Source organism: Carassius carassius, chromosome 20, assembly GCF_963082965.1.
Source record: "Carassius carassius chromosome 20, fCarCar2.1, whole genome shotgun sequence".
Lineage (NCBI taxonomy): Eukaryota > Metazoa > Chordata > Actinopteri > Cypriniformes > Cyprinidae > Carassius > Carassius carassius.
In genome coordinates this window covers 26,398,089-26,422,927 of record NC_081774.1, presented here as the reverse complement: position 1 = coordinate 26,422,927, position 24,839 = coordinate 26,398,089, and the positions used below count along the sequence as shown (strand labels likewise).

General features: G+C 39.3%; 1 protein-coding gene across 2 annotated transcripts in view; it reads right to left on the bottom strand.

Moving 5' to 3' along the window:
• Positions 1-24,573, bottom strand: part of LOC132096748 (adenylate kinase isoenzyme 5-like) — a 125,404-nt gene extending 100,831 nt beyond the window's left edge. For both annotated transcript variants that reach the window (XM_059502335.1, XM_059502334.1), the window contains exons 1-5: positions 24,223-24,573; positions 22,817-23,003; positions 22,250-22,417; positions 19,397-19,569; positions 11,878-11,991 (exon numbers count right to left, since the gene is read on the bottom strand). In XM_059502335.1, the coding sequence (XP_059358318.1) occupies positions 11,878-11,991; positions 19,397-19,569; positions 22,250-22,417; positions 22,817-23,003; positions 24,223-24,282 (702 nt within the window). In that variant the 5' untranslated portion in view covers positions 24,283-24,573. The remainder of the gene's footprint in view (positions 1-11,877; positions 11,992-19,396; positions 19,570-22,249; positions 22,418-22,816; positions 23,004-24,222) is intronic.
• Between the last annotated feature and the right edge of the window lie 266 nt (positions 24,574-24,839).

Genomic DNA, 24,839 nt, shown 5'->3' with positions numbered 1-24,839 from the left:
AACAGAGTGTTTTAAGTATAGGTTCTAGATCTGATGTGTGTGTTAACGCAGACAAGTCACTCATGCAGACATGAATCAACAGGGTGTGAATGAAATATCGCTTCACAACCCAGTCCCCCATCTCAGGTTGCCAAAACAGTCTCAGTGTCAGAGTTAGATATGTCTGTGATAATTTCCCAATAAAACAACAATCACTTGTGAAAAAGAAGTGTGCTTCTTGAATTTACATTTGCGGTTTACTTCAAAAACTGAAAGTATATATATATATATATATATGTATATATATATATATATATATATATATATATATATATATATATATATATATATATATACTGTACAGTACAGACCAAAAGTTTGGACACACCTTCTCTTTCAAAGAGTTTTCTTTATTTTCATGACTATGAAATTTGTAGATTCACACTGAAGGCATCAAAACTATGAATTAACACATGTGGAATTATACATGGAATTATATACATAACTGTGAAACAACTGAAAATATGTCATATTCTAGGTTCTTCAAAGTAGCCACCTTTTGCTTTGATTACTGCTTTGCACACTCTTGGCATTCTCTTGATGAGCTTCAAGAGGTAGTCACCTGAAATGGTCTTCCAACAGTCTTGAAGGAGTTCCCCGAGAGATGCTTAGCACTTGTTGGCCCTTTTGCCTTCTGTCTGCAGTCCAGCTCACCCCTAAACCATCTCGATTGGGTTCAGGTCCGGTGACTGTGGAGGCCAGGTCATCTGGCGCAGCACCCCATCACTCACCCCTTGATGCCTTCAGTGTGACTCTACAATTTTCATAGTCATGAAAATAAAGAAAACTCTTTGAATGAGAAGGTGTGTCCAAACTTTTGGTCTGTACTGTATATGTACATATATATATATATATATATATATATATATATATACTTTCAGTTTGCAACTGAACTTGCAGAAAATATAGTTAATATTCATAAAATAAAATATCACTTAAGGGTACTTAAAGAGAGCACACTTTAAAGCCAGTTTGCAACTTAATAATGTAAAATTAAAAAGTTTGACTTTAAAGTACAATATAAATCATAAACATTTTGTGCTTTAAATTAGACATACCGTATACTGAAGTGTTGACTAACTAAATCACAAAACTTGTAACTGTAGTGTTATTTGATATAGCATTTAAAGTTGACATATTCTGTCACGGTTGGTAAACTGTGATCTCTGGGTTTTGCACTTTGTGGGTCAAGTCTGTGTGTTACGCGTCAGCACTGATTACTCATCCCTATATATTGGCTTGTCTAGCGTCTTGTGTTCGTGAGAGCGTTGTTTCATGTTTGTAACCTATGCCTTGCTTTCTTGTGTGTTTCTGCGTTGGATGTCTGTGTCTCCCCGGAACCCCGTCCACTATACGCAACCCAACACGAAGCAACACCACTTACCTTCGGCTCGCTTCCCCGCAGTTCCTGTGTCACCCTCTCCTGCTGCTAACTCACCTCCGCCTTCCGGATTCGTCATTCCTCACCACCATCTTGGACTGTGCATTCCTCCCAGCGTTATTTGTGTCTCAGTTTTGTATTGTCTCATTGTCTTCATTAAATCTCATTAATCTTGCACTTGCTTCCTGCCACTCCTTCACCCAGTCGTTACATATTCTAATTAATATTTTAATTTACCAATCCACTGTCTACTTCAACCATATCTCAAAGACAAAACAAGTAATTATAAAATTGTATATAAAGATAGCAGTTAATAGCAGTCTCTTGGGAGCTTGGTTGCTCTTTTATCAAGCAGCTTTCCAAATACAGGAAACTAATTTCTGTAGCAATTTAGTCTCCTAAATCAAGTACCTGCAGGGAATAGGTGCTTTGTAATTCTGGGCTATTTTAAACAGCATACTGAATCAGTTCGGATAAAAGACGGTTGCATGACGTCTCAGATGAGTTGAGCTTTAAAGTCAGTCATTCCATAATTCACAAGAGTATTTTAGAACCTTCCCAGAATTTCTTTAAGCATCTGTCAGCTTTTTACAAATATATATTTTTTACACCTTTTTTCTAATTTTACAAGGAACACCAAGCATACCAATTTATCCAGCAGTCCAGCAGTTGTTCTTTTTTCATAGTGAGTTTAAACACTAAATAAGACTCCACTTGCACAATTACCCACTTGACCATGAGAATCTAGTACATTAGCTATTTCAGTTCTGACTTGTTATATTGCATCTTCAGTGCTGCTTTGCGTCAGAACACACTGCAGTCTAGAGCGCTTTGACAAGCCCTGAACACCATCAGAGAAAAGCGAACTTGTTCACTTATGCTTCAAAGTTATTCATGCTGTAGGCTTGTCATGACAGAATTGGCAAAAGTTTTGGAAGCTAATAAACCTGGGCAGAATTGCTGACAGTGATGATATTCTCCAGTTCATCTCATCTTCAGGAGATGTAGTCATTTATACATATGTGACCCTGGACCACAAATCCAGTCATAAGTTTTTAATTGAGATTTATAAATCACATGAAAGCTGAATAAATAAGCTATCTATTGATGTATGCTTTGTTAGGATAGGACAATATCTGGCTGAGATACAACTATTTTTGAAAATCAGGAATCTGAGGGTGCAATATATATATATATATATATATATACATATATATATATATATATATATATATATATATATATATATATATATATATATATATTGAGAAAATCGCCTTTAAAGTTGTTATTAGCAATGCATATTACTAGTCAAAAATTAAATTTTGATATATTTACGGTAGGAAATTTACAAAATATCTTCATGGTCTTTGCTTAATATCCTAATGATTTCTGGCATAAAAAAATAGATAATTCTGATCCATGCAATATATTGTTGGCTATTCTGCCTTGCAAAGGCAAAAGACTGTATCTTAGATTTTGGTTGAAAATAAGTTATTTAAATTTCTGGGACATTCTTTATCATGTGCATATGTATCTTGAGTCAATTCCATTGTTATTCCGTGAAAATAATGGGTCGTCTCAACTGTAACTTCAAATAGCCCCAGAGAAACCAAATGAGGAAACTGTATAAAACCAGTTAGTGCTCGTCATTTTGTTTGCAATGCTCAAATTAAGTTACCGCATTCTGTGTTTGTTTAACTGCTGGTCAAGATGAAGTTACAGTGCTTTCTTGGAGTTATACGGTGTTCTGCCTTTTTTTTCCTGTCCTTTAATGTCTGCTGCATTTAAATTACAGCGTAAATAAACAAATTAGATACATCACAATCAACCAACAGCTCTATATAATAAAAGCAATGTAAAGACTAGATACCTTAGAAGCACTACGTAATCCTGAATCGTAACCTTTAAAGATTTTTTTTTCTTTTTTTAATGCAGGTTATTCACCAGGATGTCACATTTCTATTTGGACGTGTGTGGACTCAGATGCCATAGCAATGTAGCTTGATCAATCATAAAATCAGTAGTCTACTAACAGTTTGCAGTTGAATCCATGTCCTACCTTTTCTTGTAACCTGATAAAATCAATCCATGGTGATGAACGTCGTAGGAGATGTTTAATACACAAGCATTCTGAGCATTATTCCGGCTTGCTGGCGTTCTTTTAGGTTAGGCTATTTCATTCAAGTCAATATAAAAACAATTATGCTATGTCTAGCATTCTTTTACGTTACTGAGCATAGCAAATAAATTGGTCGCAAAATGGTATCCACTCACATGTTTAACTTTTAGTCTGCTTGTTAAGGTTACAACATTTCCAACAAATAGTCACATTACTATAAGCTATAACCTATTTGAGATAGCCCATGATCACTAGATTTTATACAAATGTTACTGTAACGATTTTGTTAATGGTGATCAGCAACCAAATATTGATAATGTGCAAGTTACTGCCTTTTCCCTTAGTGTGACCTCACTTTTTGCAGACAATGCAAAGGCAGAGTACAGTAACTTAATAAGTTTGAGCTTTTATGTAGATCATTTTCATTTCTAAAACATCTAAATGCCTAATTTTAAGTGTCTTACATATTATTAATTTGGCTGGACGAATAAAAAAACTTTAAAGTAATTGTTCTGTTCCCTTTTAGTCGGTCACGTTCGACGTTACGAATGGGATCTCGCCCGAGAGCCCAATCACCTTCGAGTGGTACAAAACGAGCCAATGGTACACAAAGTACCTTGGTCTGCGGAATTTGCATCGCGAGCTCCGCCCCGCAGAGCGGGTATATAAGGAGCAACGCGAGCAACTCGCATTCAAGCTTTCGCTTCAGAGCCGAGCACATCGCTTGCTGCTTTCACCGGAGTGCTGCAAGAGTCACTGGTGTTGGTGTGACGGAGCGATACAGCGGTTCGTCTGGGTTTCCTGCGACAGCTCCCGCGTTCCCCTGAGCGCTTCAACACCGCTAAAAGAGCAATTTCTCTCACAAAAGAGATACGGGCCGATTTGCGTCTTTTTAAAGATGTCATTTCGCCCGTGTGTTTCTGGGTGCGGTCGATATATCGCTCCTCGTGACGGTCACGATCGCTGTGTCATGTGTTGGGGCTTCCAGCACGCTGAGACTGCGTTCGTGGATGGCTCATGTTCTCATTGCGGGGACATGACCATCTCGGCGTTGAGATCGAGACTCGATTAACTTAAAAGGTATAGAGCCCCCTCTGCCACGCCCCGTTCTAGCTCTTCTTCTCGTAAGAGGGCTACTTCGGCTGGTGGCCAGGGTGATCTGAGGGTTACTGTGTGGGCTTCCCCGACGAGCGAACCTCCTCGGGCCACACCCCCCTCACATACGCCGCAGCCGGTCTAGTTTCCGGATGAGTTTGCTGGACCCTCTCAGGCTCCTGACATCTCATTCGGGGCTCGCGAAGAGGACCGTATTTCGATCGCCGCATCACAAGGCGGGCTTGAGTCCTCGGGAGATGAGGATTCGGCTGCGTTGCCTCCCTCGGGAGTGCCAGCGTTGTCCGAGTCCGATCCCGAACTGACGGCCGTGCTTTCCCGGGCAGCGGAGAGCATCGGGCTTGAGTGGAACCCTCCACCCTGTCCTGAGCGCTCGAGGCTGGATGATTGGTTACTGGGGGCTGCTCATGTGGATCGCCAGCACCCCCTCTGGTTCCTTTCTTCCCGGAAGTGCACCAGGAGGTAACCAGTTCATGGAAGGCACCTTTAACTGCCCGAAACCGTTCTGGTACTTCCTCCGCCTTCACTGACCTCGATGGCGGGGCGGCCAAGGGGTATGCTGGGGTTCTGTTGCGATGCAACTGTGTCCACAGAGCGCATCTGCTTGGCGTGGTGGTCCCAAGCTGCCCTCCAAGGCCTGTAAGTTCTCATCCACGCTTGTGGCCAAGGCTTACAGAGCTGCGGGCCAGGCCGCTTCTGCCCTGCATGCCATGGCCTCACTTCAGGTCTATCAGGCCAAGCTGCTCCGGCAGCTGCACGAGGGCAGTGCTGACCCAGGGGTTTTGCAGGAGGCGCGCACTGCTACCGACCTCGCTCTCCGGGCGACGAAGGTCACTGCGCGCTCCTTGGGTCAGGTGATGTCCACTTTGGTGGTCCAGGAGCGCCACCTATGGCTGAACCTGGCAGACATGAGGGAGCCTGACCGGGCTCAGCTCCTCAACTCCCCGGGCTCCCAGGATGGCCTCTTCGGCGACGCGGCAGAGAGTTCTCTGCCGCCCAGAAGCAGTCCGAGGTCATCAAGCATATCCTGCCCCGGCGGCCCTCTGCTGCCTCCACCCTGCCACCGGCGCAGCCGCCTCAGCCTGCTCGTCGCCGCCGAAGGTCGCGGAGGGTGCCCTGGCTCCTCTCAGGGAACAAGGTGTCCGTATCCTCAACTACCTCGACGACTGGCTGATCCTAGCTCACTCTCGAGAGCGGTTGTGCGAGCACAGGGATCTGGTGCTCAGACACCTCGTCCAACTGGGTCTTCAGGTCAACTGGGAAAAGAGCAAGCTCTCCCCTGTGCAGAGGATCTCTTTTCTCGGTATGGAAATAGACTCGGTCGCCATGTTCGCACGGCTTACGAACGAGCGCGCGCAGTCACTGCTGAATTGCCTGAGACAATTCGAGGGCAAGAGAGCGGTTCCACTGAAATTGTTTCAGAGGCTCCTGGGGCATATGGCATCCGCAGCGGTTGTCATACCGCTCGTGTTACTCCATATGAGAACCCGCTTCAGCACTGGCTTCACGACCGAGTCCCGAGATGGGCATGGCAACAGGGCACGCTCCGAGTGACCATCACTCCGGCCTGCCGCTGAAACTTCACCCCGTGGTTGGACCGCTCGTTTTCTACGGGCCGGCGTACCCCTAGAACCAGTGTCCAGACATGTTGTTGTATCAACAGATGCCTCTGCCACGGGCTGGGGTGCCATGTGCAACGGGCATGCTGCGTCAGGCTCCTGGACAGGACCCCGACTTCAGTGGCATGTCAATTGCCTCGAGTTGCTAGCAGTACGTCTTGCTCTGCACCGCTTCAGGGCCCTGCTGAAGGACAAGCACGTTCTGGTCCGTACGGACAACACTGCGACCGTAGCGTACATCAACCGTCAGGGTGGTCTACGCTCCCGCCGCATGTCGCAACTCGCTCGCCATCTCCTCCTGTGGAGTCACAAGCATCTGAGGTCGTTTCGTGCCATTCACATTCCGGGCAGGCTCAATCGTGCAGCCGACGAGCTCTCACGGCAGCAGTCTCGCCCCGGGGAATGGAGACTCCACCCCCAGTCGGTTCAGCTGATTTGGGAACACTTCGGAGACGCTCAGGTAGACCTGTTTGCCTCTCCAGAAAATTCCCACTGACAGTTGTTTTACTCCCTGACCGAGGGCACGGACGCCCTGGCACACAGCTGGCCGCTGGGCCTGCGCAAGTATGCACTTCCCCCAGTGAGCCTTCTTGCATAAACGTTGTGCAAGATCAGGGAGGACGAGGAGCAGGTCCTCATGGTTGCGCCTTTTTGGCCCGGCCGGACCTGGTTCCCCGAACTTGTACTCCTCGCGACAGCCCCTCCCTGGCCAATTCCTCTGAGGAAGGACCTTCTTTCTCAGAGATGGGGCACCCTCTGGCACCCATGTCCCGGGCTGTAGAACCTACATGTGTGGGTTCTGGACGGGTCACGGAAGGTTTAGGTACCTTGCCACCACAGGTGGTAGCTACCACCACTTCAGCTAGAGCCATGTCCACCAGACATGCCTATGCTTTGAAGTGGAACCTCTTCGTCACTTGGTGTTCTTCACGGCGTGAGGACCCCTGGAAATGTCCGATTGGGTCAGTGCTTTCCTTTCTTCAGGAGGGGTTGGAACGAAGGCTGTCTCCTTCCACCCTCAAGGTCTATGTGGCCGCCATTTCGGCTCACCATGACCCTGTTGAAGGTAAGTCTCTTGGGAGGCACGATCTGATCATCAGGTTCCTGAAAGGAGCAAGGAGGCTCAATTTGCCTCGCCCTCAGCAAGTCCCCTCTTGGGACCTCGCAGTGGTTCTATCAGCACTGCAGAGAGCTCCCTTCGAACCCTTGCTCTCAGTAGAGCTAAAATTTCTATCTTTGAAAACTGCGCTCCTGACGGCTTTGGCTTCGGTGAAGAGGGTCGGGGACCTGCAGGCATTTTCAGTTGACGAAGCGTGCCTGGAATTCGGCTAACTCTCACGTTATCTTGAGACCCCGGCCTGGGTACGTGCCCAAAGTTCCCACCACTCCTTTTAGGGATCAGGTGGTGAACTTGCAAGCGCTGCCCCTGGAGGAGGCAGACCCAGCCCTGGCGCTGCTCTGCCCAGTACGTGCGCTCCGCACCTACGTGGACAGAACTCGGTGCCTTAGGACCTCAGACCAGCTCTTTGTCTGTTACGGAGGCCAGCAGAAGGGAAAGGCTGTTTCCAAGCAGAGGTTATCCAACTGGATAGTGGATGCTATTGTCCTGGGTTATCAGGCTCAAGACCTGCCATGCCCCGTAGGGGTGAGAGCTCACTCAACTAGGAGCGTAGCTTCCTCCTGGGCGCTGGCGCATGGCGCCTCGCTAGCAGACATCTGTAGAGCTGCGGGCTGGGCGACACCTAACACATTCGCAAGGTTTTATAATCTCCGTGTAGAGCCCGTGTCCTCCTGGGTACTCGCCCCTTCGGGCCAGTAAGGACCTGCTCGGTGTCAATCCGCTTGCTGCGCCATTCCACTCTGCGGACTGGATGCGTGCGCTATTCCCCTCAGGTGAGTTCCTCAGTCAGAATCCTGGGTTCCTCCAGCATTGTTGATGTCCAACACTTGTGTACATGCCCTTTGGTCAGCCATGTGTGGGACTAGGTGCCTCCATGTGTCGTGATTCCCCTTCTCGGTAATCCCACGTGTGTATGTCCACAGTAAGTCTCTCCGCAGCATGTGTCTTTCCCTTGGCAAGCCCCTTGCCAGCTCTGTCGTTGTAACTTCCACCCTGCGGGCTGGGTACCTCAGAGTTCTTATGTATCACCACCTTGGTAGATACCTGCCTTCTGTAAGTCCTCCCACGGGCAGGCAACCTGCTAGCATATGTCCAGCTGGAATATGCTACCCAGTGTAGTCTGTGTGAGCTATAGGCCCTCACTCGTGCTGGCCTCACGACAGGGTACTATCACTCACACGGGTCGCTGGAAGACAGCCATGTGGCGTTTTGTAAGGGACCCTATTCGTAACGTCGAACGTGACCGACTGAAAGGGAACGTCTTGGTTACGTATGTAACCCTCGTTCCCTGAAGGAGGGAACTGAGATGTTACGTCCCCTTGCCACATCGCTGTTCCGCTGAACGGACGGGGCACTGGCTCGGCTCCTCTGGTAGACTTGAATGCGAGTTGCTCGCGTTGCTCCTTATATACCCGCTCTGCGGGGCGGAGCTCGCGATGCAAATTCCGCAGACCAAGGTACTTTGTGTACCATTGGCTCGTTTTGTACCACTCGAAGGTGATTCGGCTCTCGGGCGAGATCCCATTCGTAACGTCTCCGTTCCCTCCTTCAGGGAACGAGGGTTACATACGTAACCAAGACGTTTCACACTCTTGAGAGTTAAGGTTTTTTGCCTTTGTAGGGCAGTTTTGCTACAAATATACCCACAGTACTGACTGATTTTGTGGTCCAGGGTCACATATAGTACAGTATGTGACCAAACTTTGATTTCTAAGATACATTTTTATTTTTTCAGAAGAAACTGTGAGTGTTTGGCCATGCAAACTCTCGTTGCCAAGGCATTGATATGTATTTGCTAGGCCCATTATACAGTAGGTCACTGGTAGCCAAAAAAAGCATATCAAGGAAAACAATATTAATACCCATGGTTCCTGACGATATATTGAGGTCAAATGTGGTACAAACGGTTGGTATGTGCATGAAACTGAATATATTTACAACATTATTAACTATAATCCATAGCCTCAGGCAAATGATCTGGACTGATGTCCGGTTTGCGAAAGAACCGGTTCAAAACAATGATTCTTTTTAGTGAACTGAACAAACAACTTTTGACTCAATCAAAACTCGTCTTTACACATGCCTGATAGTCACTCCGACTTGAAATGAGCCAATATAATGACATACGGTATATGATGCTGTGCCAACACATTCAGCGGTCCAGTTTCTCCAACAGTCACTGAACTAAGGAAAAAGTTTGGACTCAAACCGAAGACCGACAAGCCAGTGATATGAATGTGTGTGAATTGAGCAATGGAATGAAGGGACGTAATTAACATTTTGATTGTTTCTCATTGTTTATGTAAAAAGGTGCAAATTAATTATGCAAATTAATACTAATTTATTCACTTTACATGCTCAAGACATGTAAAACATCCATGTTTCACACCAATATTGGGTGTATGTTACACCATTGCGCGATTATGTACATAAACTGGTGAACTGAACCAGTTCCCTGAAACAAACTGTACCAAAAAAAACAGTTTGTGTAAAAGAATCAGACTTCCCAATTTGGATTACAAGTAAAAATATTCTAAATAATTATCAGTTTCTTGCACAGACTGATTATTTAATTTCTTAAGAACTAAATATATGGTCAGAAGCCACACGTATTAATTTTGTGTTATGTGATTTAAATATTTTCAAGGATAGCCAGCCTTTGCCTTGCATTTTTTCAATCACTAAGGACCATGGTTACAGCTAAACATTTTTACTTTTTTACTGTTCTACTGAAGAAAATGAGTGTATTGACTGATTGTGGACCTGTAGTTTCTAGGATTTTATGGGTGATTGCTAGGGTGTGATGAGTAGGGTTTAGAGTGTTAAGGATGTGGATGCTGTGGTATTGCTGGAATGTTATGGTTGGTTTCTATGATATTGCCATATTGTTTTAGGTGGTTGAAACATACTTAGCCATTGTTGGGGTAATATGAATGGTTGCAAGGGTATTGCTAGTGTGTTTAGGTAGTTTGTAGGGTATTGTTAGGGTGCTATGGGTGGTTACCAGGATGCTATGGCTGGTTTCTATTATATTGCTAGGGTGTTCAAGGTGGCTATAAGATGTTTCTTTACTAAGACAAGTCAAAACAATGATCCTAGTGCCCCCAGTCCAGTGATATTCTGGCACAGCTACATGATCTGAGGTATCAATCATTCCTAGCACACTTAAGGGGTCTGTTCAGATCCCGTACACCAAATATGAGCATTAACAACCATATGTGTCTGCTCGCTCAGAGTAAGAGATAAGCAGTGCTGGGTAGTAAGTGATTACATGTAATCAGATTCCAAAAATTAGGTGGTTGTAATTAGATTATATTACATTTTAAAATACTCATAATAAAACCAAATACAACCTCAGATACCTTTTTATTGATTAATGATTACATAGTTTTCACACAATAGCAATAAATAATTCAGAATTTCTTCCAGTTTTGTGGACATTCACATAGGGACCAGTCACTAGTCAGGTGGCCATAAATGCATATAAAACTGACAGGCCATTATTGCTGTATAGTAACTGATTACATGTAAAATGGATTATGTAATCTGATTAAAGAATTTGTATTTAGAATATATTACATTTTAAAATACTCAGTAATCAGACTACAGTTACTTTTTACTGATCACATGATTGAATATTATTCATACAATATAAATTGATTCTACCTAATTCTTCATTTTCATCTTTTATTTATTTATTTTTTAATCTGTGCTTTTGTCTTTTTAAACACATCAAACTGCAGAAAATTCACATTATTTCTTATTTACATATAATGCAGGGATTCCAATTTTTTTTGTTAGCTGGACCTTATTCATCTAATATATTTACTTGAAATACTTCCTGGGATTTTAAGGTAAGTTAATAATTAAGTAATACATTTGCATGTTCACAGTCCACTCATGTTGGTACAAGATTATCATGGTACAAGATTATCCTATTTAAATCAATGTGATATGCGAATTAGGTAAATAGTAATCAAAAAAGTATTCTTATTATATTACCTAAAATGTGTAATGTAATGGATTATGTTATAATTTACAACAATTTTACTACAATTTTTGTTATGTAATTTGGAATCAGTATCAATCTAACATTTATAATTAATCTACCCAGTACTGGAGATAAGAGGTTGCTTTCAGTTCATTCTCTATTGGAGCTGAGTGACAGATCTCACACAGGAGATTGTGGCAATGACAGTTAAGGAGAGTGGTGACAGAGTCAAAAATGTGATAAATGTTCAACTACATACAAATGAGAGGATAAGAAACTTGTGACAGCCAGTCAATACAGTGAAGGCAGTGAGGGTTGTCATAAGCATTTCATAGGTTTGTCATAAGCAAATCAAATAATTACATTGCATACTTCTATATTCAATTCAGATCTTAAGTTTATAACTGTTTATATGTTTGTTTGTTTGTTTTTTAATTAGGGGATCCACACGGTTACAGTCTCTAGCAAAGACCACTAATAAAGTGTACTCACCTGATCTTCAAAAGAAAGTGCTTGTCCCACATCTCGAGGGAAGCCATCTATAACTATACCGCTGGCATCTGGAATCTTCATGATCTTCTGCTTGATCTCAGTTATGGTTGTTTCCTAATGGGCATGAATAACATATACAGGTCAAAATATAACATAAAATGTAACATAACATCCAAATGTACATAATTAGTAAGAACAAACTAAGATGAAACTATCAAATGTGAGCTGTCACAGAGGATTCTATCAATGTCAATTTACTGTTTGTTTTTTCCACTGTAAATTGTAAGCTGAATTCTTGTTTTTTACTTCCAAAATCATACTTTTAACAGGTTTTTACTATAGCATTTTTACATTTAAATTTTACATTATGATCGCAATTTTTAAATCAGCACATACAAGTCACCCTCTAATTACTGTACTTCAATAGCAGTTGATTGGTTGTTTCAATAGCAGACATGGTTGCTCTTTAAACAAGCAGCTTTCCAAATACAGGAAACTGTTTTTAAAAGCATATGATTGAGATCTAACGTCAGTACCAGATTATTCTAAAAATAACTCTTACATCATTTGTTGCCCAGTATGGACTGCAATTCGTGTGTGACCAAATGCTCTTTTTACAGTTTTTACCACTATCTGAAGCAATCCAGGCACGGTTCAAAGCAGAGGACATTTTTAGAATGCAAACAGACTGCCAACCACAAACCAAACGTCAATGTCCAAAACACTGTCTTGCATCACATCCAGATCCAACAGCCGGTCTCCCTTATATGCAAAGCTGTATGTGGTTTGATCAAGCTCATGATAAAATGAATGTGAGTTCAAAGAATAATGAACAATAATTCATATGTTTTTGAGGAAAATCGATCCAGCAGCAATTGTGAATCAGTTGGATCTGCCACTGTTTTAAAATGCACATAGTTTGCAATTGAAATCTAGTGAAATGCTTTCAAATAGTCATGACATTCAATATTTTTTTTTCAATCCTTCTGGCTTTTAGAATTTAAAAAATAATGTCATTTTTTACACAAACAAAAGAGGTATCCTTGAAAAATGCCTTTGAGTTATGTGTTAATATAATAAAGGTAAGCAGTGTTTACTGCTATTTTGGATCACACTGACTTTCCATGTATGGGCAAAAAGAGTTGAAGCTCCAAAAAGTTTCATTTACATCACAGGAAAGCAGTTGGACTGAAAAAGTCTCCTTTTCAGCCTGTTGTGCACATGAATCAGCAATCAACATTCGAGTGCATGATGTGAGTCTGTTCGCAATCAAAGGTAAACACACATTATATTTGCTGCTTTGATGCACCATGTACTCAAAGGTCTAAAGTCATCCATAACTGCCACTACAAAATGCCATAATGGCATAGAGTCAGGGTTTCCACTCAAAAGATAAAAGAAAATGTGATTCTTTGAAGTAAAATCTCTTTAAATATATTATATTATAAATTTTCACAAAAATTTGTCTGACAATAAAGTAACTTGATTAAAGGATTGTTTTTAACTTTTAATTAACCTTAATGTTAAGGAAACATTCTCCAAACAAAATGGGAACATTCCATTTACATAAAATAGGTTCTTGATTAAACGACAGCAAATGTTAGGATGTCTTTTCTGGGAACCAAAAATGTTAGCTGGGATATCTATAAGTTAAATTAGCTGCAGTACTAAAGTTATTTTAAAGAGGATAATTCAAAATGTTTTCCATTATTTTATGAGAAGATATAAAACATCTGATATATATTGTGTTTCTCTACTTTAAAAATATTCAGTAAAAGATGATGGTAGCACTTTTACAATAAGTTTCCATTTATTCATATTAGTTAACATTAATTACTAGGGCTGCATGATTATGACACAAATCATAATTGTCGATCATTTCTTTAAAATTGTAATTGTGATTATTAATTACGAATAGCACAGTTAACACTGAATGTTGTTTATACCATTGTTTGATGCTTCTGCATGGCGTATTTTTGATATTTTCTATAGTATTAAGCCTTAAATGTTTACTATTCAGCTGACTGGTTTCTTCTTTAAATTACAAACCCGATTGCAAAAACGTTGGGACCTTGTACAAATTGTGAGTAAAAAAGGAATGGAATAATTTACAAATCTCATAAACTTATATTTTATTCACAATAGAATATAGATAACATACTAAATGTTGAAAGTGAGACATTTTGAAATTTCATGCCAAATATTGGCTCATTTTGGATTTCATGAGAGCTAGATATTCCAAAAAAGTAGGTACATGTAGCGATAAGAGGCCGGAAAAGTTCAATGTACATATAAGGAACAGCTGGAGGACCGATTTGCAACTTATTAGGTCAATTGGCAACATGATTGGGTTAAAAAGAGCCCCTCAGAGTGGCAGTGTCTGTCAGAAGTCAAGATGGGCAGAGGATCACCAATTCCCCCAATGCTGCGGCGAAAAATAGTGAAGCAATATCAGAAAGGAGTTTATCAGAGAAAAATTGCAAAGAGTTTGAAGTTATCATCATCTACAGTGCATAATATCATCCAAAGATTCAGAGAATCTGGAACAATCTCTGTGCGTAAGGGTCAAGGTCGGAAAACCATACTGGATGCCCGTGATCTTCGGGCCCTTAAACGTCACTGCATCACAGGAATGCTACTGTAATGGAAATCACAACATGGGCTCAGGATTACGTCCAGAAAACATTGTCGGTGAACACAATCCACCATGCCAATCGACTGTTGCCGGCTAAAACTCTATAGGTCAAAAAAGAAGACATATCTAAACATGATCCAGAAGTGCAGGCGTTTTCTCTGGGCCAAGGCTCATTTAAAATGGACTGTGGCAAAGCGGAAAACTTTTCTGTGGTCAGACGAATCAAAATCTGAAGTACTTTTTGGAAAACTGGGACGCCATGTCATCTGGACTAAAGAGGACAAGGACAACCCAAGTTGTCATCATCGCTCAGTTCAGAAGCCTGCATCTCTGATGGTATGGGGTTGCATCAGTGCGTGTGGCATGGGCAGCTTACACATCTGGAAAGGCACCATCAATGCTGAAAGGTATATCCAAGTTCTAGAACAACATATGCTCCTATCCAGACATCGCCTCTTTCAGGGAAGACCTTGCATCATTTTCCAACATGACAATGCCAGACCAAATACTGCATCAATTACATCATGGCTTGCAAGAAGAAGGATCCAGGTACTGAAATGGCCAGCCTGCAGTCCAAATCTTTCACCCATAGAAAACATTTGGCGCATCATAAAGAGAAAGATGCAACAAAGAAGACCTAAGACAATTGAGCAACTAGAAGCCTTTATTAGACAAGAATGGGACAACATTCCTATTCCTAAACTTGAGCAACTTGTCTCCTCAGTCCCCAGACGTTTGCAGACTGTTATAAAAAGAAGAGGGGATGCCACACAGTGGTAAACATGGCCCTGTCCCAACTTTTTTGAGATGTGTTGATGCCATGAAATTTAAAATCAACTTATTTTTCTCTTAAAATTATACATTTTCTCAGTTTAAACATTTGAAATGTCATCTATGTTGTATTCTGAATGAAATATTGCAAATTGAAACTTCCACATCATTGCATTCTGTTTTTATTCACAATTTGTACAGTGTTCCAACTTTTTTGGAATCGGGTTTGTATATTAAAAAAAAAAAAATGAAGGTTAATGGTATACTAAAACTAAAATTAAAATAATGGGGAAAGCCTTAAGATAATGTAAAGTAGAAAGAAAAATAATGCATTTTAAATAAGAATAACATAAGTGGACTTTGAACGATTAATTGATTACATAATGGTGGCAACCATGATTGTAATCACAATTAGAAATTCAATTAATTGTGCCGCCCTATTAATTACCCTTACTATTAACAATGAAAAATATTTTATAAAGTGGTGGCCAAACTGTTAGAACACCTGACAGATGCAAAAATATTCTTCTGCATCTCAAGCCAACAACTTTCCCTTTAATTCACAATAGATCTATCTAGTTTATTTTCCAGTCCATGCCATCATTTTCAATATACATGCACATTCCTTCCATTGCAGGTAGTTCCAGCTATAGTTCATTTTATGGGTATTTTAATGGCCAATTCAACAAAAACAACTGAAACCTCTTAAACATGCCCATGCCAAGTGTTCTAACAATTTTGACCACTACTGTATATATATATATATATATAAATGTTAGTTAATGCATTAACTAATTTATCAACAAATGCAATCTTACTTGCAAGGTGTTACGGAAACATGAATAGAAATGACGAAATGGGTAAAAATATAAATGTCTTTTTAACACCTTGAGACCAAAATAGAAAGAAAAATTCAAGAACCAGTGACACAGCACTTGTCAAGAACTCAAAGTCTTATATAAATACCACATGCAATATTACATTTCATGTATGATAGCACAATGTCTGATAGCATCTATCATTACTTCCTGCCTTTTGCTATACTGAGAGTAGACAGGCAAAGTCGCAGGACACTGAACAGGCACACTCTTAAAAATAAAGCTGCATCACGGTGCCATAGAAGAACCTGTCAAAATGGTTCCATGAAGAACCTTTAACATCTGAAGAATCGTTCTGTTTCACAATATATTCTTTGTGGTGAAAGAAGGTTCTTCAGATTGTAAAAAGGTAAAAAAGATGGTTCTTTAAAGAACCTTTGTCTGAACGGTTCTATGTGGAACCAAAAATGGTTATTCTATGGCATCGCTATAAAGAAACTTTTAAGCAACTTTGTTTTTAATAGTGAATGTGTTTGGTCAGATGTTTGGTACAGTTTCTAATGTAGCAATCAATATGTATGATTTGTTCAGGTGTATCTTATGACACAGAGACTAGTGTACATTCTCTTTTACAGTCTGGGCAGAGTCTCGTCTAATCCAGGAAGTCATTAGTGGAAGGTGGCTTTATTTCCCTGACAGTGTCAGGAAGCTCAACTCGACCTGTGTCTCAGTACAGTGAACTAAAGATTAAATGACAAGGGTTGGTCATTTTATCCTCTAGTCAATAATCTTTGCAGATAGACTGCCTCTTCTTAAAATGTACAAAGCATTCATGGAATTCTTCAGGGAATCAACACCCAGTAGGGGCTCTTATCTTCTGTTTCTCTTTCAAAAGCCTTCCTCACTAAAATGCAGTGCCCTCATTTCCAGCACCACACTTCTGTGCTCTGTTTTCAAATGCAAAGTTAATATGCAGGAAAGGGATTGTGGGTACATTGTTATAGGAACGGAATTTAGGAAGTGGTCTTATTGTTAGGTCTGGTAATATACAACCCAAAAAAATAGTACTGTAAGTACTTGAGTTACTTTCACCCAACTGAGATTGTCACTTCAATAACAGACACTTTATTCGTAAAGAAAAGAAGAAATTAACTCAGGAAATATCTAATTTGGAGCCATGTCTAAAGATCTGCAAGCCATTTTAACTCTTCATCTAACCACATCTAAACCAACATGAGTGATAACCTTTACCCCTTAATTTTGATTCAGAATGTATTTAATAGTCCCCCTGAAATATGTTTTATCTGTGATAAATTCAGCATGGCTTAACACTATTATTCAAAACAAAAAATCTAAGAAAAAAGTTCATTGAACTTTTATGAACTCATATTAATTGAAAGGCTACACTGAATATTTGTGATTTATAAATTTATTTGCAGCACTACATGTGTCACGTGTATATTAAATTTTGTTCTGTTTCGGTTTTCTGTTCCCGTTTGCCTTCCTGAGTTTCCTGGTTTGTTCTTATAGTTACTAATAGCCACACACCTGTTTCAGTTCCTTTTTGATTACATTCCCTTTATATTTAATGGTGCGTTCAAATCATGTAGGATAGATCATATTTACGTGTTGAGTGCATATGAACGGCACCACAAAATCATTATTACGAGAAGAAAAAAAAGATTTTTCCAAGTTGGGCTGTGTAAGTGAGAAAATGTGTCGGATGCAATGGATGCAGCTAGACTATAGATATACAGCATCTGTATTGATAGTAAATTTGTTGAAGTTAATAAAATTATTTTTTTGTAATGTAAAATATATATACACATGTTACAAATATTATGTATAATTACCATAGAATATATAATGATTCCGTTTACATCACCTTCATTAATTGAACAAAAACTGGGTACAAAAGCAATAACACAATGATGCACATTCTTTATTAATCATTTTGTAGGTGTAGCAAAAAAAAAAAAAAAAAGTAGAATCTTATGCAGAAAAGTTAAATCGCCATCTCGTTCTGACCAAAATGACTACTACTGTACATACCTTATGCAGATATGTATTTGAAACTAAAATGTATATGTTAAACAATTATTAATCATTGACATGTTCATATCAACAACCTTTAATTTGATAATTGTTCATTTAAGTGGAAATTACCAGTCAGCGCTACTTATGATTATTTCGACTTAAAATAGTGATGCCAATTTATATTGGGCATTTAATTATGCAGAATTATAATATTGAGCACTGCATATGTGTCACAGTATTGCTGCTTTGTAGGAGCATGGATAATTTTACTAACTTTAATAATTAAAAAATGAAAACACACATGGCAAAGTTGACATAAACAATTCCAGACAAAGGAGAACAGAACGGGCTAGAACTCAAATAGGGCAGATAACCAGGGGCAGACAGGTGATGAGGATAACTAATAACAAGGAACAGGTGATTACTAATAATAGGAAAAGGTCAAATAAGGACAAACAGGAACTAAATAGGAACATACACGTGGCAATATGGTTATAGGAATGTCACCTATAGTACATACAGCAATGATCCATCAAATACCACAGAAACTGGTACAATCTGTGATATTTGTATATTTGTATTATATATGTGTTGAATGTTGAAGTAAAAATAAATGTTATGAGCATTTGTTCAGTCTTCACATACTGTTCACATAAACTGGCATTTGTGATTCTAAAAATGGGTCAGTCTTTGATGTGAAAAATAGGATAAATAAGAATATTTCAAAAGTAAGAATCAAACTCGATTCTAAATATGACATTCTAGATTTTTTTATATACATTTTTGGGCTTTTTATTCCTTTATATTTCAGACATGACATTGGAAAGATGACAGGAAAGTATTAGGTAGACACCAACCTGTAAAACAAATTTTATTTGTGTTTGTTTGTGTGTGTGTGTGTGTGTGTGTGTGTGTGTGTGTGTGTGTGTGTGTGTGTGTGTTTGTGTGTGTGTGTGTGTGTGTGTGTGTGTGTGTGTGTGTGTGTGTGTGTGTGCATATGTGCGTGCATGTGTTGTCCTATTTATTGACATATTGAATTACTGGAATGTGTTTTGGACCTTTATGTTCTCTTACATCCTGTTTTCATGCACATACCTGTTCCTTTAGCTCAATTGGTAGAGTATTGCGCTATCAAGCGCAAGGTTGGGGGTTCGATTCCCCAGGAACACATGATAAAAATTGATAGCCTGAATGCACTGTAAGTCGCTTTGGATAAAAGTGTCTGCTAAATGCATAAATGTAAATGTAAATGTAATACCTGTGGTGCCAGTTCCCCATTGGTGATGATCCTGGCAATCAGACTCCATTTCCTGTTGCTGGTGGCGTTATGGATCATCTTCTTCCTAAGTAGCTCACCCACTGAGACATATTCAAAGCCATAACGCTCTGCAATCTTCAGACACTGTGTACCTTTACCGCTGCCTGGGCCACCTGTTTGGGAAGATAGCAGCAAGACTTATGAACCCATACTGACTCACTCGCAGACACCCAAATAACGTAGTTTGGGTGGTCCTGCGACTTATAGTCAGGTGCGACATATTTATCAAAATTAATTTGACATGAACCAAGAGAAATGAACTAAGAGAAATTAACCAAGAGAAAACATTACCGTCTACAGCCGCAAGAGGGTGCTCTATGCTGCTCAGTTCTCCTGTAGCCTACACTGAGCAGCATAGAGCGCCCTCTCGCGGCTGTAGACGGTAATGTTTTCTCTCGGTTCTTGGTTCTAAATAAATGCGACTTATAGTCCAGTGCGACTTATATATGTTTTTTTCCTCATCGTGACATATTTTTGGACTGATGCGACTTATACTCGGGTGCAACTTATAGTCCGAAAAATATGGTATATGCACACACTCCAGAAAGCACCTGCCAAGAGTAAATGTAGCCATAAAGATGCTGTCATGTTCAGACCAATATAACAATTTTATATTGCTTTTGTGTAAAATTCCAGTAAAGTTAATGTTGAGTCTTTTTAGACAGCTCATCTAATTGTGCTCTGTAAAAGAAAATAGTAAAAAAAATAGCCAAAGCAGAATTAAAGGGGTCATGTGATGTTGCTAAAAAGAACATTATTTTGTGATTGCAAATCTTCCCACATCGTGATGTATACCCGGGGGGGGGGTGTTAGAATGAGCTGTTTTAGGAAGGCATGGTTGACTCTTAAATTTTATAAAGAATATCTCTTTGGATTTGAGACTTTAGACTTTGCAACTTCACAGATTTTCTTTATGCTCCTAGAGCTTGTAACACTCTTAAGAGAAAGAAATAATTTAAATTGCATCATATGACCCCTTTAACTGTCTCCGGGTGTTACGTTCCAGAATGAATCAGTGGTTTGAACAAATTGGTTGAGTTAAAAATTCAGTGACTCGCTCATTCAGACAATCAATTGTTTGGTTCCTGAAAAAAGTTTTCATTAATCTGTTGAATGAATAATTCAATGACTCTTTCATCGACAGTTACTTATCGCCACCTATAGGTGAAACAATGTAACCTGCTGAAAGAGTCACTGAAAAATCCTCACCAGTAATACACAGACTAATGGTATGTCTGCTCCAACAGAGACAAGTGGAGTAAACGATACAGTACACCACCTGAGTGTTGTTGGACTTTTAATCAGAAAATTATAGGACTAGAACTAATTGCTTTGTAATAATAAATATTAATAAACATCCCAATATTAAAATATTTTACATACACCAAAACGTATTATGGACTGAATTCCCAACAAGCTACAGACAATGGTTATCAGTATCAGTTTCTGCCACTGAAATGCATATTAGTTGACCACCACAAGAAACATAACTAAAACCCTGAAAATTTCCATAAACAAAATAGAAAGCCATGCAGTGATGGTACAGCTATCTCAAAAAGATAATACTGCAAGTGGGTGGTCACTTGACTGATGGGATATGCACATTATTTGCTTGAGGGTCACATTCTGCAGAGATAACTTTTCCCTCCCAAATTACATCAGCCAACTTAAAGAGACATACATGCTGTTCAGGGAAGTCTGATAAGGCAGGAGGGAAATGTACAGCTATCAGATAGCTCTGTCCTAACTATTAGCATCCCTAATACACAGCGTCCCTGTTTACAGCAGATATCCATCTCAAATGCATCACCAGTGAACACATGTAATTGGATTTTGATGAGAGGGTGGACTCTGATTTCGTGATCACATCGTTTATTACATCAGTATGTTACTGCATACTGATCAAGAAAGGCAATGATGCTGCTCTTAAAAATAGCTTTTTAATTGTAAACTACAAACACAATCATTCGAACCAAATACTTTTTAAATACTTGAATTCTGTATGTCCCTGTATGTGCCTACTTAACAAGGCATATTAATGTTTATTAATATTAAAATTATTTCTAATAGAAATAAGGCTTTAATTATTTTAATGTTATGGCCAATATCAACGATCTGTCTCATATAGTTTAAATTAATATACTGTATGTAAAAAAAAATAAAACAAATAATACAAAAAATTAGGCATAATAATAACAATTAAACATTTAAATAAATAAAGTTGGATTTTCATTTTGATAAAAAAGAAAAAAAAAGCTTGTTCTGAATAATAATAACAGACTAGTGACTTTCTGTCATCTATTATTCTATTATACACACTAATAAAAAATTTTGATTCTGTAAGATTTCTGTTTTTTTTTTTTTTTTTAAAGGTTGAATTTCTTGATCAAAAATACTGTAAATAGTAATATTGTAAAATATTATTACAATTTAAAGTAATAGAACTCATCATAATATGCCTATTTGGTATGTCTTATTATTATCATTATCAAAAGTATAAATTTTAATGGAAACTGTGATACATTTTTTTCTCAGGATTATTTGATGAATAGAAACTTCAGAAGAAAAGCATTTATTTAGAATAAAATATTTTGTAAGATTACAAATGTCTTTTCTATCACTTTTGATCAATTTAACGCATTCTTAACGAATAAAAGTCATAATTTCTTAAAGTAAAAAAAAATTGTGTGGTAGTATATTTTCATACAAATTCAAGCATAAAACAGATTCAAGGCTGGTGTTTCTCTCCATTAGTCTGGCAAGTGTGATGATGTACCCAGTTTTTGGCCTTACCTATAATGAGGATGACTTTGGGTCTGGCTCTAGATGGGTCAAACACTTCATATTCCTCTATGAGCTCAGCTGTCTCAGACAAGTCTGAGTCACTCTCTATGGAAAACTGGTTGATGGGTGGGAGGCGTTCATATCTCCGATAGGGGAAATTGGGACTGTCCGGGAGAACTGCATGGAAGAATGCAAATAGTTATTCATGAGAGTTTCTGATCTCCTCAACAATAAATAGCAAAAGGTTTACGGGAAATCCCATTAAGGTACAGTATATCACTGGAAAAATAGGTTTTGTTTAGAGAACAAACCCACTATGTTTTACTGTACAGGTACTTTGCATTCATTTGCCTTTTTGTATTGCCTCGAGGTGGGTAGAACAATGTTGCCCAGCCCAAAGAAAGGACAACCCCTACCAATGGTTGCCATGCTCTAACAACACCCAAATAATGAATAATGAGCCTGCTGTGCGATACACAACAACACAACAGTCTGTGGCCAGTTCTAGTTTGCATGAATTTCAGCATCGCCTACAATTTGGAGTTGAGTTGGCTGATGACAACACCTCCTACTCACCATTGCGGAAAAAAGATCGGCGTGACTGCCCACCATTGAGAGGTGGTAACGACTTCTTCTCCTGTCCGACGAACGTGTCCCACCGAACTTTGTCAGTCCCGCCGAGCTCCCTCACCTTCTTAAGGCAGGTCTCTAGATAGTCTATGGGGTCATCAGGACGGTAGTACATCAGACCAGTCAGCAGACTCTAGGAAACCAGTGAAAGATCAGAGAGGTGTACTGTGTTTATCTGTTCACTGTAGGGTAACATGCATTGTAGGTAATCTTTGTTATTTGTAAATGTTATTATTATATGATCATATACATGAAATATATCCTACACACACACACACACACATATATATATTGCAGTGTGATACCATTTAAAATGATTTTAAGGTATTAACAGCATTTTGTTCATTCTTTTATAATTATAATGCATGGTAATTTTATGACTCTCTTTAGCAACTACATGGAACATTCGAATTTATAAAAATTAATTTGTTACACCGCAGGGCAGTTTAAAACGAACTAGTGAAGGCAAAATATCATTAAAATGGTAAAAAACAAACAATGAAAAACGACAGCTTCTAAAATATACACATTCTTACATATTTCATATAAGGACCCTAATCTAAATCATCACCATCATCTTCATCATATGCCTAGGATATTCCAACCCAAACTCCCCAAACAGTAAAAGATTTTTGCCATGGGTTTCATTAGTGTCCCCCTGGGACAGCACTAACAGTTTAAAGAGAGGTATTGACTCTAGAATTATATTGTTCACAATACAATAGTAAAATAATAATAATAGGTCACTGTAAACAGTTTAAAGAGAGGTATTGACTCTAGAATTATATTGTTCACAATACAATAGTAAAATAATAATAATAGGTCACTGTAAAACTGACGTGAGAACAATCCTTAAATACATGTTATTTCTTATTACACTTGACTCTGATAAGCATGGGCTTCTCACAACACGCCTACCATAATAAACAGCGATGGACAATCAACGACGTTGACTCGTATTTCAGACACGATCGACATTTTCAGCTTTGTGCGTAAAAACGCACACACACACTAGCAACTATAAGCACATAAATAAACCTCGATAATTTCCTTATAATTTAATCCAATGCAACATTAAACAACTCACTTTGCATTTAGGCTACACAGTACCCACAGTACAGTACCCTACATGCACGCACATTTAAACGAATCATCACCTTTTTATTGTGAATAGTCAACTTTAATCTTTTTTTCAAAACCGTATATCGAACCAACATTGCTTTTGTATGCTGATTCACAGTTTTCGGACATACATATGCACAAAACATAGTCTAACATGTTGTCCTTCTTAACAGCTGATGTTGGAAACGTCCTCTTTACAGAAACAAAAGTTCAGACACGTAAATGCTCACCTCAAATAGTTGAGGTATCTCTCTTCTGGAGAGATATTCCTTCGCATCGTTGGTGTTCATATCTGTTTCGGGAAAACTATCGATTCTGTTGCGTTGAGTGTAGGATGTATTCTGTTGCAGGTTCACGAATCCTTGATGTTGCGATCTTAACGCTTTCTCCAAGTGCCTAATAAAATAGGTGGATACAGACAGCTACAATCTCAGTAAACCGTTGCGCCTGTTACATGCTGCTTCCAAGCTCTCCTCCAGTGTTGCTCTTAGTCTTAGTATGTCTCTTCAATGTTTGAAACCGCCAACACAGTGCGAAACACCTGCACGCTGCCCGCGCGCTGATCGAGTGACTCAAGTTGGCCAACTGATGCGCGCGTCTCTGGAGTTCAGAGGAAACTAGCAGTCTCTGAAAATCACTTTAGCATTAAGCCGTTAAGATAAACATGCATATAATTTTAATTCATATTAGATATTGAATATACCTCTGTGCGCACATCTTAACATTTCAAAAAGTTTTTATTTTTATTTTTAATTTTTATTATTTATTTCTGTTTGAATATATAATTTTAATAGGCCTATACGTTTCATTGAATAACCCATTTATATTTTGATAATTAACATTTTAC